General features: G+C 38.6%; 2 protein-coding genes across 2 annotated transcripts; both read right to left on the bottom strand.

Moving 5' to 3' along the window:
• Nucleotides 1-233: 233 nt before the first annotated feature.
• Nucleotides 234-12,871, bottom strand: samhd1 (SAM domain and HD domain 1). Its single transcript, XM_077554690.1, has 16 exons — nt 12,518-12,871; nt 12,359-12,425; nt 11,255-11,333; nt 10,416-10,576; nt 9,123-9,238; nt 8,957-9,027; nt 8,037-8,189; nt 7,854-7,954; nt 7,667-7,775; nt 6,504-6,595; nt 6,315-6,430; nt 4,762-4,901; nt 3,086-3,181; nt 2,810-2,914; nt 2,588-2,725; nt 234-1,208 (listed from the first exon to the last, which is right to left on the bottom strand). The coding sequence occupies exons 1-16, from the start codon at nt 12,693-12,695 to the stop codon at nt 1,077-1,079; spliced, it is 1,854 nt and encodes a 617-aa protein (XP_077410816.1). The 5' UTR covers nt 12,696-12,871; the 3' UTR covers nt 234-1,076.
• A 2,599-nt stretch (nt 12,872-15,470) lies between these two features.
• cfap20 (cilia and flagella associated protein 20) lies at nt 15,471-18,760 on the bottom strand. Its single transcript, XM_077574074.1, has 6 exons — nt 18,405-18,760; nt 18,116-18,195; nt 17,887-17,998; nt 17,627-17,815; nt 15,760-15,873; nt 15,471-15,639 (listed from the first exon to the last, which is right to left on the bottom strand). The coding sequence occupies exons 1-6, from the start codon at nt 18,486-18,488 to the stop codon at nt 15,634-15,636; spliced, it is 585 nt and encodes a 194-aa protein (XP_077430200.1). The 5' UTR covers nt 18,489-18,760; the 3' UTR covers nt 15,471-15,633.
• Between the last annotated feature and the right edge of the window lie 38 nt (nt 18,761-18,798).

Below are 18,798 nucleotides of genomic sequence, written 5' to 3'. Positions count from 1 at the left end.
AAAGAACACAAAAGTTTGTCATGTAGTTTTTGGTACTCAGTGGAAAGACTGGCTGTGCCTAGGACCCCCTCTGGTGTTCAATGTTTGTTATTACAAGCACGTCGTTTCGCAAAAGTCGCCACTGGGATTAGAAACAAAAACGAGTTCATCACAGGAGTTTAAATTCTTCTTGGCACTTAAAACCCCATGGAAAGTAAAAATGCATGGCAGTAAATGACCACATTGGACACCGCTTGGCATCATGTTAACCACGCATACTCCAGGTTCTTGTTTTATTTGTGAAACTCAAAAGGAAATTGGCTTTGAACTGAAATATAAAGACTTATCAACCCCCAAAAAATAGCGTACACTTTTTGTGTGGCTAAATAAATAAATGGCAATTGTCAAAGGATTTTAAATTGTCACTCATTTCAATACTCAAGATCAAATCAAGGAGCCCGTTTAGTGCAATTACATCCAAATCATGTTTGAATGAAAAGTTTTCAACTGCCACCACTGGTTCACAGACTTTTTTTTCCTTTTCTTTTTTTTAAACCAGGGGAACATATTGTGAGAGAAAATAAGTATCTAGGGTCCATAAATATGTTAAATTCACATGCACAGATAAATAAAATGTAGATTAACTTGGTATTGCAAAAGTGGGGGAAAAAAAGTAAACACCCCAAACATCTCAGACAAAAACAATTACAACTCAAACTTTCAAATAGATAGATGCATGCAAAAAAGGAAACTAAAACAACTTGATAACAATAGGAGACAAGGAATGCAGAGGATGTGCAATGGATGGAAACAATACTTTCCATATCACTCGTTCACTAAAAATCACAACCTTTCATCGGGTTGTTTACTGTATGATTGTTCATGTTGCAAAAGCATGATCGGGTGAAACTGCAACTGATCTTAAAAGAATAAAATCCCGCTTAAAAGGATACAGATAAAACTAAGATGTCGTCAAAGATTCCAATTTGTGTAAAACCCCCGAGTAACATGAATTCACTTTGAAACAAATATTTTTTGCTGTGACAACCTGAATAAAAAAAAGAAAGTGTCTGGTTGGCTCACTCAAGTCGTAGGCCTTAAGGAAAGAGAGTCTTGACTACTTTTTGCTGCAAATGACTGGAGCCTTCTTTTCCATCATCTCCCTCTTCTTTTTTGCCTGACCAGCTTTTCTTCAGGGGAGTCAGCTCGGGTGCAATAACATCTCCATCCTGCGAGTTACAGAAACACGGCATTAGTGAAGTGGTGAATTTGAAAAAGCAACACACTCGTTATCCATTTCCTGACATAGCAGGGACGTGCAGTGACCTTTAGAGGGGCGGGTGCTCAAAGCAAAAAAAAATAAAAAAGGAGGCACATGATAACGTGCCTGCACTATCCAATAGGGGTGTTTAAAAAAAAAAAAAATCTATTAGGCAATTCTCGAATTGATTCAAAAATATCACTTTTTGATGGAAATATTCAAGAAAATGTCTTACTTTGGGTCAGGGTTCACTTTAGGCATGGAAGAATGTTATATTAATGGAACATCAAATCTTAATATTTAATTTCAGTGCTGTTCAAACATGAACCAGACTGCAACCTGTTTGTTAAATACAATGGCTCAGTTATAAGCCTGAAGTTTCAGAGAAATAAATACATTTTCATCCATACAAATCTTACAGTGTACAAGTTTACTGATTTGTATTTTCTAAATTCAGTAAAATAAAAAAGCAATAATCATTTTTCAAATTTGTATTAAATAATATAAATTAATTGAAATTGTTAAAAGGGTGTCTATGTAGATATGTGTGCGCGTACGTGTGTGTCGGTATCCATTGTAAAATTCTTAATCGAAATAATGGCTAAACAATAAATCACACATAATGAAACTGTTTGTTGTTTGTCTACAATGCCAATCACCATAAAAACGTTTTTGACATTTGTGTATGAATAATCATTCATGAACAATAAATTTACATAAATAAAAATGATTATGTAAAATATACATGAAATTTACAGTTTAAATAACAAAACTAGGATTTTCCTATAGTGCAAGTAGCATAAAAAACGTCTTACTTTACATTTCGCTTGATTCAGGTAAGAGCAAATGCCTTTTATTATTTTCCTGCAGGTGTAGATATTAATATTCCATTATTGGGACGGTACCCAATAATTACTGTAAATGCCACATCTCAGCAAGCTACATTGTTTATTTTTGATAATACGCTGTGATTGTTGTTTTTTCTCCTTTTTTTAGGGGGTTCTTCATTGTCCTCCTAATTTATGAACACACTTCCAACTATTTCTTCTTATGACCGCAAACACTCCAAAACGAGCTCTTAGTTCAAATAAAAACAAAGATCATGTAGCAATTTCCACTTATATTTTGAAGTATATTTAAACTTAGCTATCATTGAGTACATGTTCCATTTAGAGCCTTCAGGAAGATTTTTTAATTTTTTTTTATTCTGAGCGAGAAGTACAAATTCCGACATATTCTGTGTACCTTAAACGCATCAGTAGCAAGTGCCCCCCGTGCCCCCCGAACCCCCCCCCCCCCCCCCAATGCACGTGCCTGTGACATAGCAACACATACAATAAATGTCACCTGAGGTTTTGTGAAGTTATTGTTCATGCACCACTGCACAAAGTGCTTTTTGGCTGCCACCAGGCCCTCGTCGTCCATCTTCTTATAGTAAACTCGGATCAGTTGCTCTGCAAAGCGCTCGGGCAGAAGTTTGGACACCTGACAGAGAAAGAGAGGCGAAGGTCTTGTCTACTTGAGCACCTCAAGCAAATACCCAATCAAAACCTTTGGCAAAGCTCTGACCTGATGCTTGTATATGGGAAAGGCTTTGGTGGGGTCGGTCTTGCAATAGAAGCGCATATTGTCAATGGGGTTCTCCTGTTTAATCCCGTAGTCCATTTGGATGACCTAAAATGAAAGGTTTTGTTTTTATTGGTCCATTTTTCGTTTCGGACAATACCCGAAAAGAAAAAAAAAGGCTGACGGGATAAAGCCGAAGCTTATTAACTCCCGTTCCCAGACGCCAAAAGATGCGAGTCGGCGCTGACAAACTGGAAGGAAAACGGCTGAGAAACTCACGCTGACGAGAAAATCTTCGGGCAGCAGAGTGACACCCAGCACGCCCGTCTGAGGGACGGACTCAGCCAAGTCCGCCTCCCAGGCATGAAGCTTTTCCTTTGGAAATAAAGAGATGGTACACATGATGAGGATGAGTCAAGACAGTGAGACAAAAACAGATCAATCATGAGCAATGCGAAATTCACACTTTCTTCAAATTTCCAAGAGCTCAACTTAACAGATTTAACAACAAAATGTGAAATGGGTCGGTCCAACAATTTTAAATATTATACGTGTTCAATGTTAACAGCCAACGGCTCCCGTGAATTGTGACAAGATAAAATGTACGCGACCTGACTGACCGACGAGGAAGCGGCCGTGAAAAAACTAACAAACATGCCCATTACTGTAAGATAAGACACCAGCTGTTACCTTAATTTGAGAACTCACCTCTAGTTTACACAGTAGATGGGAAAAAAAAGTCCACTTTCATGTTGTCTCCAGGATCATCTGCACGGTCTTTTCTTTATTTTAGTTGAGAACTTTTCAACAACGACAAAAATCATTCCCTCGTCTCGTGCGTCCTTTTCTACGTCGCAACTTGTTTTCCATGTTTCTTCTTCCTTTTTATCACATTTGATCGCGCAAGAAGTCTGTCTTGGAGGACTAGATTCTACATCTATCATGTTTTGTTGAAATTATCGGAGCACACCATAGTATGAGCAAAACTTTGAAATTACTGATTTGTTATCTTCTGTAACAGAAACAATCTGTTAAGATTAAACAAAAATAATCCTTATGTATGCAGCAGGATTTGGTGGCCCAGAGTAAAAGGCAACTCTAAAACTGCACATTCATGTTTTTTGGTTCAATGGAACAACTGACCTTAGGCTATACTGCCACCTAGAGGTGCTTAAGTATAACACAGTTGAGTTAATTCTGTATATTGTTTTTGATACAATTGACTGTTTACATGCACATTTTGTGTCCATATAGATTTATGAAGATATGTTTAAAGTGTGTTAAGCTAAAACTAGATTACATTTTTTCTATTTTTAAAAAAAGATATAGTCTCTCTATAGCGCAGATTTTCTCCTATTGTGGGTCAGTTTGGAATCCCCAGAATTCACTGTCCTGCATACAGTTGTGCTTGAAAGTATACGTACCCTATTGGCATGTAAAACTTATGAGTGCACTGTATGGTGAGAAATTGTTTTGATATTTTCAGAAGTTGAAGTTGACACGAATAGAGATGTGCATGTGAATTTTCGTGACGGTTCATAGCATTTTCGTGTCATCAAGTGCTGTTTAGTTTTCTGTACATTTACAATTGTGCTCATAAGTTTACAAAGCCTACCTAACAAGAAACTTATTATTAATCTATTGAAATCCAGCCTGGAATTAATCAAATGTTCGCTCGATGTGAGGATTAGCATCAACAAGAGAAAAAAAAGTGGAGAAGAAATCAACATCATATTTAGGAAACCGTATTTGTTGTGTAGTAGTGACATCATAAGAATAATTGAGTCAAGTAGAAAATACCATGAGAAAGAAAGCAGTTTGTGATTTTTTTGGGGGGGGACCCTTGACAAGGGTTCCGCAGCTGCACTGTGCACTCCCTCGTACGTGCACAACATGAGATGAGCCGTATCAACGACAACAATGCTGGGTTTTGTGTGAAATGTAGTCAAACACACCTGAGTGACTTTCAGGGATTTTTTGGCTTGGGTTTGACCCAAACATTTGTAGAGGCGCCGCAGAAGAACGTTCTGTAGAATCTGCTGTGCTTCAGCAAGCTCTGGCTTTGATGAGTGGAGTATTTGTTCAAACACATTATCTACAAGACAGATAGAGAATTTGAATTAGGGCTGGGCGATAAAGCCCAAAAATTAAATCTCAATTTTTGCAGTCATTCAGGACCATTACGATTTTAATTGATTTTGATCAAATTAACCCAAGAAACATTCATTTAAATCAGGGGTGGGCACACTCGGTCCTCGAGGGCCGGGGTCCTGCAGGTTTTGGAGGTTTCCCTCTTCCAACACAAGCCGATTCCAAATCAACAGGTTCGTTTATCAAGCTTATGCAGAGCTTGCTGATGAGCTAATCATATATCAGCTGTGTTGGAGAAAGGAAACATTCAAAATCTGCAGGACTCAGGCCCTCGAGGACCGAGTGGGTCCACCCCTGATTTAAAGGTTTCATTTATTTAAAAATGATTCCTGTTGCAAAATGTTCAGGCAACAATAATGTATACTGATTCTCAATTAGTTTAAATATAAATGTAACCTTCATAGTTTATACTTAAATGCCACAATCAAGTAGTTGACAGCTATTGTAAGCATGTCTTGTAAACCACCCATCCAGCATTGGGCAAAATTACAACTCACAAAAACGTTTGGATGTAACAGAACAAAGGAACAGCAGCTTTTAACTCATTCACTGCCGTTGGTGACTATAGACATCAAAAATTCATTTGAACTATTTCTATTAGTTTAACATTTTTTTCCCACTTTTGTTAACAAGAGTATGAAAACCTAAAAAAAAAATTGTACATTTACAACATAAAATTTGTGATTAATCTTGAGTGAACTAGTGAAGTCATGTGATTAATTACATTTAAAAAAAAAAATTATCGCCTGATACCCCTAATTAAAAAAAGAAGAAAAGATTATTAAAAATTAGGGTGTCAAGACGATTAAATGTTTTAATTGTAATTAATCGCATGACTTCAATAGTTAACTCACAATTAATTACAAATTTTATATCTGTTCTAAATTTACAATAAATGTTTTTTTTAGGTTGTCATACTCTTGTTACCACAAGTGGAAAAAAATGTGAAATAGAAATAGTTCAAATGAATTTTTGACGTCTATAGCCGTCAATGGCAGTGAATGAGTTAATAATCCAGAAAACGAAACTATTTCACAATTTAGCAAATTTTCAACAATTCGATTTTTAAAATGACGATGTATCGAATTAATTATTGCCCAGCCCTAATTTGAATCAAAGTTAAACTTTTTTTTTTATCAGAAATTACAAAAATCAAGGATGTCCTAAGTGTTTGACTTTGAGACCACTTATGTAGCAAAACCCACATTAGTTAGAGACAGTCGAACTCTCAACAATTCCACGGTTCTCTACATTTAGACCCACTGTCTTTTTTTTTTTCAACAATTTTTTTTTTTTACGCAGCCAACCGTGCACAAAGGTACTGGAGCTCAAAAATGACATTCCGGTAGAGACAAACCTGTCACTTTGGTGTAAGCCTCCATGTCATCTATAGCAGTGGACAGCGTGAACATCTTGCCCCCCGAGCCACGGACCTGAATGTGCTTATCGGCCTTCAAAAAGGCCTCGGTGATCCTGTATGGGCACAATCGACAAGTCTCACTCACCAACACTTCTGGTCAAAACAAAACAAAAATGAAGTACTCACATGGTTTCTATGATGGTGCCCACCCTGTGTTGGTAGGCTCTCTTGTGGAGACAGTTGCGAGTGTAGAACATATCATACAGATTGCCCACCTCCTGTGAGAAAAACGACAGGATTTCTCAGTCAAAGAAAAAAAAAAATCCTTCTATCGAGACGGGAAAAATATTGCAGTCAGTAACTTACAACTGCACAATTGGCGATTGATCCAAGTACATATGCCAGCTTGCTGCCACCATTAGTGTTCTTATTATGAAACAACATTTTGGGGGTGTCACATATAATTTACTGTGACAGAGGCTCTCCACACTTGGCTTTTTTTTCCTTTTTTTTTAACTGTAGGCACATATGAAGTGATAAATATAGTTTAGTTATTCCACCATGTTTTCTTCAATTTCTTGTTCATTTTAATGTCTGGTATCAGTAAAAACGCATCAAGTGACTGACTGACACAAAAAAAAAAACATGTAATGCCGAAAAGCACCATTTTTAGCACTACATTGCAAATGCTATTTATGTAAGAACTAATGAAGTGATTTTGATCATTATCAAGATGAAAAACGTCTCAATCAGCTCTTAGATTCAACTCTCATGAGCTCATATTTGCTTTGATTGAAACACGGGTCCAAACAACTGTACTTTTAGTCGTACTAAATGAACAGAAAACTGAAGAAACAAGGGTGCTTTCCTAATATTTTCCCGCAGCTGTATTATACTGTAATATATTTATTGTATTTAATGTCTTTATGTCATGAATGTATTAAGCTTTTAACTAACATTTAAACTGTTATTAATTTGCTGTTTTAATCGTATCTGTCATTCTTTTATGACTATTTATTGCGCTTTTATCTCTATCTTGTTGTTTTTATGGTTTTACAGTAAGCCTGTTATTGGGCTTTTAAATCATTCTAGACTTTATCACATGGCCGTGGTCTGTTGTCTGCTTCTGCTGCAGACTCCTGTGTATATATAAACACGTGTGTGTGTGTGTGTGTGTGTGTGTGTGTGTGTGTGTGTGTGTGTGTGTGTCTATGTGGAGAAGTGTCGGGAGTGGCTTTATTTGCTGCATTTTCTTATCTGAAAAGCGCTTTATAGTAAATAACCTTTGATTTTTCTTGAATAATTAAAAAAAAAAAGTAAGAAAAAAACCGTTGTGAGACTGCCAGCACCTTGTCTCGAGTGCAGATGAGCTTCTCTCCATCCACCTCACACACTCTGGCAAACTTCAGGTAGCGACGATAGTCGGAGTTGTTCTGGATGCCCAGATTGTGGCAGTCCCTGATCAAATAGGAAAAGGAGCGTTGAACCGAAGTAAATATGACAGAAGTATTTGGCACGCAACCACCAAAGTCACACCTGGCAAAGTAGTCCCATTTGTCCATGTCAATACCATTTCTCTTGTTGGCCACAATTTCATAGAGGAAAGATTTGTCCTTCGAGCGGCCTGCATAGGGCCACTGTGAAGACAGATAGACAAACGGCACAATTAAATAGCATCAAACTTGAATCTGACATGATGATGTCGATTGTGCGTATTACAGGGAGGGCTGCGTTTGTCTCCAGAGGTCCTGCAATCAGCTCCTTGATGAAGTCCATGTCTTGGGGCAGGACCAGACCATGTTGCTCCATCAGTGGCTCCAATTCATTTTTCGTCACCAGGTATTCAAACATGTCAAGCGAGGCTTTCTCGTGCTGGAATTTGATTGTGTAAGATAAACGCTACTGCCTATTTATTTATTTATTTATTTATTTATTTTTACAGAGGTTGAACAATTCTTTGAACACTTCGCAGGTACGAATTATGTCCAAACTCCGAGGTACCACTGTACTGGTTACAATTACTGTATGTTTTTTAAACCAAGGGTTAATTTCCTGCATGCCTATTCCACTGTGTTGGGCTTATTGTGTGTGTTTTTGTTGTTGTTGTTTGTTTTAATGGACTTGAGTCTGTCAATAAAGATATTCATGCAGTTCCGATAGTGTGAAATGCACTACACAGTAAAGCTGTGTGCAAACCATAGCTTCTCAAACTTGCACTGAAATGTAGTCAGGGACAGAAAAGCTTTTTACCGGATGGCAATTGTGCAACACTGCGCCAGTGTCACGTCAATGACGAGGCATTGTCATGTGAATGATACTCTTAGAAAAACTGCAAAGCCTAAAGTCAAAAGTTGATCATGTCTGTATGAATGATACTTGAAATGAAAGAGGAAAAAAAAGAGTGCATAGCCACTTTTGAAGCATAGCAAGACAAACAGAAAGAGCCTCTCTCCTAAAATGCGACTTGGTCTCACTTACACATTTACAGTAAGTGTTTTGCTATCTGTGAAATCACATAATCACAATGTTTATCTTCAGATGGATTCATGTGTTATCAACAGTATCGGAATACTTCACTGATTAAGACTCTATTACACGTCCGATAACTAATAGGTACAACAGTTTTAAGGGCATATTACCTTCCAGGAAATATTCGGGCGTGCTTTGGGGATGAACTTGGCATCAAACAAGTGCGAAAAAGGCCCATGTCCTGTGGGCCAAAACGCAGCAGTCATTCATCACTTGATCTCTTTCCTTTTTATTTACACGGTAACAGAACGCGTCCACTTTGTAGGCGGAACCTACCTAGATCGTGACAGAGCCCGGCGATCTGCACACAAAGAATGTCTCTCCGAGAAATGAGAAGTTCTGGCTGCCTCTCATTTAGCGCTTTCGCAAGTTGTCCTGCCAAGTAACCCACTCTGTAACATTGAAAGCGCATCACATTGTGTTTTCTTGTTACTTGTGAGAAATATACAGCAGGACTTTGCGATTGAGCGATGTTATCAATTCAATAAAGTTTATTATCGCTGACGTGAGTGCTTTAAGAACATGGCTGCAAACAGATAGCAGCTAGTTTACAAAAGCACAGTCAGTGTTGTAGGGGTGTGAATTGCCTAGTACCTGCCGATTCAATTCGTATCACAATTCATAGGTCACGATTCGATACCGATTAATCCCGATACGGATCTATAAATTGATTATAGCAAAAAAAAAAAGTTTTACTCAAATTTAGAATAGAGATAATTTAGATAGATAAAAAAGATAATAATAATAATAATAATAATTAGATAATTTAGAATACTAATCAGTAAACTTGCACATGTACACTGTAAGATTTGTATAAAAATGTATTTGTGTATTGGCTTATAACTGAGCCACTGCATTTAACAAACAGGTTGCAGTCGGTTTCATGTTTGAACAGCACTGAAATCAAATATTAAGGCTTAATGTTCCATTAATATAACATTCTTCCATGCTTAATGTGTGAATCCTAACCCTAAGTAAGACGTTTTGTTGAATATTCCCATCAAAAATTGATGTTTAAAAATCGATTCGGCCACATATCGAATCGATTCGAGAATTGCGCGCTGTAATATCGCGATATATTGCCGAATCGATTTTTTTATTAACACCCATACAGTGCTGACAAGTTTGCAACTTTTGACCCCTCTAGAGAACATTTTTCAAAACATCTACGAAACATTTAAAGTCCTACAAAGAACAAACATAATTATAATTAATTTAAGTAATTAATTATTTATTTGAAGTTTTATCTATTTAATTTCCAAAAAGTTCAAAAGGCCACTATACAAATGAGGTTCCAAAGTTTAATAAATCGGGCAATGGTGGGACAACACGATCTTAAGTATTTTATTTTTATTTTATTTATTTTTTTAATTTTTATATTATATTTATTTTCTCTTTTTCAACTAAAAATGCCTTGCGCTGGTTAGGGAGTACTTGGCTGAAAAAATATTCCACAGGCATCACTAAAAATATATATATTGAGAACCACTGGCCTAGACCTCCAGTAATAGGATGAATAGATATTGCTCCAACTCTCTCTCTCACGCACACACATACGGACAGGTATACCCGATGGAGTGCTCAAAGCGGTTGTGTGACGCTCCAGGGAAAACAAAGTAGGTTCCTCCCAATTGTTTGATATTTCGAAGTCTCTGGAATTGAGGTGTGTCGATGATTTTGACAAGAAGTGGGTGTAGCTCCACGTGCCCGTGGATGGGATCATTAAACACCTGGCAGAAGGTAGGACAGCAAACACATAAGCAAAAAGTTACTCGATAATTACACTTGTACTAAAATCTGCCCTTTAAAAAAAGAAACATGATGGGCTATTAAAGACATTTTAACCATCAATCAAGCTTTCTCTTCCTCTGCGACAGCTGAAAAGAATCATTAAATACATTTATGTCCATGATTTTATTTGCAGTCGATTAAACAAAAGAGTCACCTGTGTGCTTTTTTTCAGCTTTTTTAAAACTTCCTTGCACTAAATGTTTTTAAAGTTTGTTGTTTAATGTTTTAACATTGTCAATGTATGTTCTTTTAGTACATTTTGTAACCTACTTTTGTTTTCTCTTCTTTGCTCTGAATGTTGTTAACTACTGTGTGTGTTGATACTTATAGGTGTTGTCTTTCTTTGTGTAAAGCACATTGAGTTACTGAAATGTGCTATACAAATAAACTTGACTTGGCTTGACCTTTGATAATGTTTCAGTTAAGGTTTCGATTTTACAGAACTAAGATAGCAATTATATGATCCTGTTCTGCTTTCGATACGTCAACACCCCCCCCCCCCCCCCCCATTGCTTCTAAACTACCGGCAGTCCTCTCACTCGTTGCAGTTTATCCGACAAACCCAGTTTTTTTTGTGGTTATCTTATACAAAATACTTAAGTGAATTGAGGATAAACCTTATTTGTTTGAGGACCCTCCTCTATGAGCCACAACTTCCCCAGGCTGTGTAGGATCCGCAGCTGGTCACCAAGAGGCCTTAAAAAGAAAAAGTTGTTACTAATACATTGAAAGAAATGTAGCATTGGGGTTCATTAGGATGGGTACACAAGCAGTGACGTCGAACAAAGACAATTGTGCTACGTAGCACTCGTGGTACTCTTACTGCTAATGCTGGTCAAAAAAATTTAATATTGAGGAAAAGTCCATTTATTTTAAATATTTTGTAACGAAAAGTGAAATTATTAGTTCACCACACACAAAGCGAAATATTCCAAGCCTTTTTTTTTCTCCAATTTTGAGGATTATGTCAGGATAATAATTAAAAAAAAACTTCAACAAGTCTCAATTAAAGCTCAACATTGCAAACTCCCTGTGTCCCAAATCTTGTCAGCTTGTTAATGCAAAACAGCAAACGTTTCCCTCAGCCTCTAAATGGCCTCAGTTGTGGTTTAGTAGGCTTCAGAATCATGGGGGAAACTGCTGACTTGATGGATGTGCAAAAAACAACAACATAATTGACAACCTCCATAAGGAGAAAAGGTCTCATAAATAAAATGCAAAAGAAGCTGGATATTCACAGAATATGGCCGGAAAAGGTGCACAAATTTCTTCAATGTGTCAAATTTTCTGACCAGCACTAGTAGTATAAGTACAGTGGGCTCACTCTAGTAAATGGATTAAATCTTCAAAATATGGTTTATGTTGTGTTACATGCAATGTGGCTTTATATATATATATATATATATATATATACAGTATATTCAGTACAACACAGTTGTAAGTACAGTTATTGTTGTATTTTAATGCTGGTCATTATGGCGGTACTTGGAGAGTCTTTTTTCATTTATTTTTATTTTTTATTTTTAGGTGTGCCTGGTGTAAAAAAAAAAGAAGAGAATTGTAGAATTGTATTAGATTGTGTCGTCCAGTTTCTAATGTTGAGGCTAATGAGTGGAAGATACGAAGGCCAAGACATAACAGGACAGGACAGGACAAACTGATAGACAGAAAGAACATTATGCCCATTCCATTTGTGAAAACAGAATAAGGAAATGACTTACTTAACGCCCATTTTCTCGAGGTCTTCCTTTTTGAGATATCGCAGCACGACACCAGTAATATTATGTTCTGACGACAAAAAAAAAACGGTTCCATTAGCCGGCACGCGTTTTGAACATAATCTCAAAGCAAATGTTGACACGAAATTGAATGACACTAACCTTTAAATACAGTTTCCCACATTCCAAGACCTTCATCTCGCAGGTACCGGCACGTTTCTTCGATTCCCCATCGGGAAAAGTCCGGGTCAGGCGTCCGGTTCACTGACACCTTCTTCCCCGGCGTTTGGAAAGCATCCCCGGGGCTATTCGCTGTCGCTATTCGTTTACGGCTCGCCATGTTGCTACATGAAGAATTAAGCGATACTATTTACGTTTTGTCGACGCAGAAGGTTGTGCCCAATTGAATTAACACAGAGACGGTGCTGTTCACGCCGGCCGGTCAAGAATGAAGTAAAAGCTTCGAATGACTTCTCACTTAAAAGAACCGGGCGCCCAAGATAAACACCCCGGTTTCCTTTCCCCTTCTCGAAATATCAAGTGCCGTGGATTCACAGAGTGCTTGTTGTCCGGTTAGTGTTTTCAGAATAAAACCAATCGCCGTTTACCGCACCCGTGTTTGATGTAAAAACCATGTTTTACCTTTGCATTTAAACATGTGATGATTTTTTTTATGTTAATAAAAGTGTGTATGTTGAAATTCTACGTGTCACGTGGGAGATTATACTTACATCGGGTAAATTAGTATGTGCCGTTGCTCTGATTTTACTATGAGTACGTGCTGCTTCCGGTTAATTTCTGTCAACATCTTTGTACAGCGTTCTTGTCATATGCGAGGGGCGGAGCCAGCCATAAAAAGAAGACACGTTGCACGAACCACTTTAGTATTTGTATTTAGTATTTTTGGCGCACGATGGATCAGCGCTATTTTTTGAAAATGTTATACATTATTAACATTTTTAATTCTTTATTTCATAAATTAACCATGTTGAAATGTTTTATGGATGTGTAGAGTAGGTGAAATAGTGTTGAACTCAGTATAATTTGACCTTAAACCATGTTTTTGTCTAAAAATTCCTTCTCAGTGTTTTGCGCACACACATTCTGTTCGTGAGAACAGATTTTGCCACACACATACCCTGAGAGCACCATCACTCATGGCAACTCTAAATCCAGTTCAATTTGTTTGTGAGATATTGTTTTGGGGAAAAAAGTACGAAAAGTACCCTCAGAGTATATTTTGTCTAAAAAGATGAACACAGCTGCGGACTGTGTACAAAAATAATATTATGCAACATATTGTGTGAGAACCAATCTGTTTTACTTATTCATGATGGGAGGAAAATAGGTGTTCTCTTACTGATTTGGATTCTTTAAAAGATGTATTCCGCAAAAGAGGGGGCACACACGCACCCTGGAATTCCACCTTTTACGTGATGTTCAGTGTTGTGTGACCGGAGAATTCTCTGTAATAAATCATCTTTGCAAGGAGTTTTTCTCACAAGAAGTCTATCTTCAATGTTTTGGAACACGCAAAAGAGGACAAATAATTAACCTCTATCAAAAACAATAAATATTCTTAATATTGCATATTGAAATAATGATTATTATTATTATCGACTTGCAGGAAGCCATGACTTCTGCTGTAATTACGGCAACAGGTGCATACACATGTTTACTAATGTTAGCATAGATAGATGAACAAAGATATACTTTATAGCTAATTAAACAATTTCGGATGAATTAAGTTAAATTGGATGATCTCTCACAGCACTCTAGGTTGGGAATCACTTGTAGATTTGTCTAAAATGGTCTCTGGTGAAAATTAAGAAAGAGAAGGAAAAAAACACGACAATATTTGTACAGTATTTAAAAAGAAAATGGTTACTTTCACCGAAATGCTGTTTTGAAACAAAGCAGAGAAAAAGAGCTTTTTGTGAAACGATGTTATTTCATGCACTCTAGTGAATTGTACACTTCTTTTCATCCCTGAATGATGCCACAAGCACCTAAATAGTGCTTTACTTCTGTAATACACCACCACCAACAATGAAAAAGTGTTTTTTGATAGCACAATACGTTTATTTCCATTCAACAGTGTAACAATTTGACAAAACAATTTCGCAAACTATTTACAAATGTGTGCAACTGTGGTACTATTTACAATTATGTGGATGTTTCAAATACAGTTTTTCTTTTTGTAACACTCCCCTGCGTGCAAGAAGATGGAGCAGGAATTGCACAACAGAGTAGTTTCACTGCGATGGCTCCTTTCACGTGCAGACGTTAACACTTTCTTGACGGCCTTTTTTTCCGGGGAATAGCAAGTAGCAGACTGTACCCACTCCTCCGATGAATATGCATTGGACTCGGGGCACTCTTCGTCGTCCGATTGAACGTCCGCCTGAGCGTGCGCGGTTGTGCTCTGCGTTTTCCGGTGTTAGCATCGCTAGCCCGTGAACCTTTATGACGTCGTCATAGCCGCCGCGTCAGCGCTTCCAACTTCGGCGTCAACCTCGGAGTCACCATCATCATCATCGATGATGATCATCGTCGTCATCAATGTGCTCTTTAGCGTTGGTCGATGCCTTTCGTCTTTGAAAAAAATTCCCAAGTGTGAGCTGCTTGCAACCGGTCGCCATTGTTCGCTTCATCAGCCATCTAGCTCCGCCTCACGTCTTCTACTGCCGCATCAACGCTTCCAACCTCGGAGTCACCATCATCATCATCGATGATGATCATCGTCGTCATCAATGTGCTCTTTAGCGTTGGTCGATGCTTTTCGTCTTTGAAAAAAACTGCTCGAGCGTGAGCTGCTTGCAACCGGTCGCCATGTTCTCTTCCCTTCCCTTCCCTTCCCCAGCCATTGTCCCCTCTAGCTCCGCCTCACGTCTTCTACTGACGCTTACCCAATCTTGTCAAAAGAGAGTCATTGCTGCCATCTAGGGGCCAAAAATAGTCATTAGGCTTACTAGATCTGCTTGAAACTTTCACCACAGCTGGCCAAGGCTTTCCTCCACCCATTTCAAAAAAAAAAAATTGGATGACGTCTTTTAACGTCATTGGCGGCCCTCCGTAGGTTTTTACTTGACGTCTTTTAACGTCAATGGCAGTGAAAGATTTCATTTCTTCTTTATTCACAAATATTCCAAAAACACTCTTGATAAAAAAATAGCACAAGAAATATTTATCACCGACTACATACACAGCCACACAATATTATACAGCTCAAACATGCATCACGTTTGGGGAAATGGTGCGTGTTTGTTTTGGGACATCTACTGCTGCAAGAAAGAAAGAAAAAAAAAACGGGTGTGAGAGGTACATCCAATTAATGCAAATATACATTCTATTATTTACAGTATTAAAAGTGTGGTCACACCGCAGTCAAGTGTGTTTCTTACCTTGGCTTTCTGGCTCTGGACCGGGACGTAGAGTTTAAACTCTGCCGGGAGCTCATCTTCAGAGTAGAGCCTGTCTGAGAAATACACCCTCCTGATACGACAATTAGCATGAATCTGAAAGACAAATACAGTAGTCACATATTAGCAGATATTGTGTGTGCGTGTGTGAGAGAGAGAGACACGGAGACAGAGACTCCATTTACATACAGTCAATAAATGCACAAAACCGCGAATATGCTCTTATTTGGGCTTTTGCAAATCTGAATTTGCTCTCCCTTTTCTTACCCAACTAGTTGGTCATATGGATTATGGTTTAAATGAAAGAGGCTTGCATTTCACATGATATTTAAAACGTTTTGGTAATTGACCTAATATTATGATTAGAAATCCATGACAAATCGTTTTTTATAATCATGATTTCAATACCAATCAAAAATAATTGTGATTCATTTTTTTCTTTATTTTCTGGAGAGCTCAGTATTGTTCATTAGGTAATTTTACCAATTTGACATGTCATCATTACTCTCTACTTTTTTTTTAAATTAATTTTTATTTTGTATGTGGGTGAGTATGTGTATGTGTATGTGTGTGTGAGTGTGTATTCATTAGTTCACCTAAAATCTATTAAAAAAATCCCATACCGTTCACCTAAACCGAACACTTCCAGCCAGAGTCGTGAGGCCGTCAGGAGACCCGAGGAAGGACCAAAGAAAAGAAAGGAAAGTGAAATCCACCACCGACCAGACACCACCCACCACCCACCGGGCCACCAACCAGAGTCCTTCACCAACCCCAGAAACATCTAAATTCCAACAAATCAGGGAGACCTCAAGAGACCAAAGGAGAGACTGAGGAAAGGAAGGAAGGACAGACGAAGCATAGTGAGATCCACAGACACCAGCCTCCACCGATTCAATGTCCTGAGGAAGAAGCAGATTGTGTCTGAGTTTCGATAAGATGCTGGTGTGGTGGATCTGGCATGCATGAAAATCTCCACCAAAGAGGGGAGCCGTCGACCCCTGCCAGGACAGAGCAAGCGCAGCACCTCAGGGCCCCCCAGGCCACGGCAGCGCCAAAGGGACAACCCCCGGGCCCCGCAGGGGCCACCGGCAGGAGAGCAACCTCAGGAGCAGTAGCGCCCACCCACCCCAACACGGCCCGGGCCCCCAACCCAACGCAGCAAGACGGGGCACTGCAGGCACCCCACCGGTCCTGAGGCCCCGCTCCCCCCATGCACCCCATCCTCCCCCGCCATCCAGCCTATAATAATATAATAATTATGATTTTTTTTTCCCATAATCGCCCAGCCCTAAATTGTACCACTTCCACGTAGGGGTGTTGGAAAAAAATCGATTCGGCAATATATCGCGATATTACAGCGCGCAATTCTCGAATCGATTCGATATGCGGCCGAATCAATTTTTAAACACCATTTTTTAATGAGAATATTCAACAAAAAGTCTTACTTAGGGTTAGGATTTACACATTAAACATGAAAGAATGTTATATTAATGGAACATTAAGTCTTGATATTTTATTTCAGTGCTGTTCAAACATGAAACAGACTGCAACCTGTCCTTTACCTTTTCAGGTAAATAAATAAATTTTCATACAAATCTTACAGTGTACATGTACAAGTTTACTGATTAATATCTTCTAAATTTGAGTCTATAAAAAAAAAAAAAAATCGCAATAATCAATTTACAGCTTTGCACCGGGGATTAATCGGTATCGAATCGATTGAGCTATGAATCGTGATACGAATCGAATCGCCAGGTACTAGGCTACTTCCACGTGTATTCAATTTCTTGCTACTTACATAGCAGCCTACTAACTTGCAAATGTCGAACAAACAGCGCAAACTCACCTGCACACGCAACGTCTCAATATAATTGGTTCCGTAGGCTCTCCTGGTGAAGTCTGACAGATTGAACTGAATCTGGTTCCAGCCATCATCAAGTCTCATTGGCATGGTGCAGATGAACGGCTTCACTCGTGTCGTGCTCTGGTAGTTACTCGCCCGAAACCGCCGTCGAACATTTTTATCATCTAGAACCTGAAGGGGGAAATGTACATAGAGAGTGTGAACTCTGCCTCTCTATCACCTACACACAAAGTGCTCTGTACCTGAACTTCGAAGGTGAAATACTTCTTTAGGTTTTTGATGATCATTACAAGGAAAGGCAACTTGATACCCAGCGTCTTCTTTGGGTCCGCTGGGCAGGTTATATAGGTTGTACTGTGGCAAGAATAAGAAACATGAGTAAGCGGAATGCCACAAGTGACTGATACTGTAGACGCACAGCAGACAGCACGGGTCCGAAAATGATGTTCAGTCGACAGACTTGACACACACCTGACGTTAGTGCCTTCGACCTCCAACACCAGTGAATGAATGTCATTATCAGTAATTCGCTTGATGTGACCATTCCTAACCTGGTAAGCAAGGGAAAAACACACAACACAGTTCCTCAGTCATAAAATATATTTATAAGTCCAGCAACCTTAGAAAAAAAATGTAGCCTACAAAAAAAAATAAGAGGTGTTATTTTTACGTTGTTTGACTATTAACAAACTACAATCCGTATTTGCAGCTCATCGAGAAGAACAATGAAGCTAACGATTTCATCAAAACCTCAATTTACCTTTTTATCCCAAATCTGAAGAGGTTTGCTCCCGATGCTGTATAAAATAGAAAGAAATCCACTTTGGAATGTGTTTTTGAACATGATTTTCGCGTTCTGTGCGGGTCTTCTGTGTGTACGGGATTACTGAGCTACGGCAACACGCTCCACTCGGTCGCCTTTCCGTCCCCGCCGCTTCCGTGTCATGCAACCAAAGAGTTCCGCTGTCGAAAACTAAACGTCTTAACCTAATGTAGATGGAAAAAAACAATGAAACGCCAACAAGCTTCGCTGTATTCTGGAATATGAACGTATTTCTGTCCCAAGTTTGCTGACATGCTGTTTTGGTGTTGCTAGGATCCATGTATCCATTGTGTTTTTTTCATTCCGGCTTTTTATTGTTGACGCACATGAG

Source organism: Vanacampus margaritifer, chromosome 1 (genome assembly GCF_051991255.1).
Source record: "Vanacampus margaritifer isolate UIUO_Vmar chromosome 1, RoL_Vmar_1.0, whole genome shotgun sequence".
NCBI lineage: Eukaryota > Metazoa > Chordata > Actinopteri > Syngnathiformes > Syngnathidae > Vanacampus > Vanacampus margaritifer.
The sequence above is the reverse complement of the archived record's forward strand: the minus strand, read 5'-3'. Positions and strand labels throughout refer to the sequence as shown.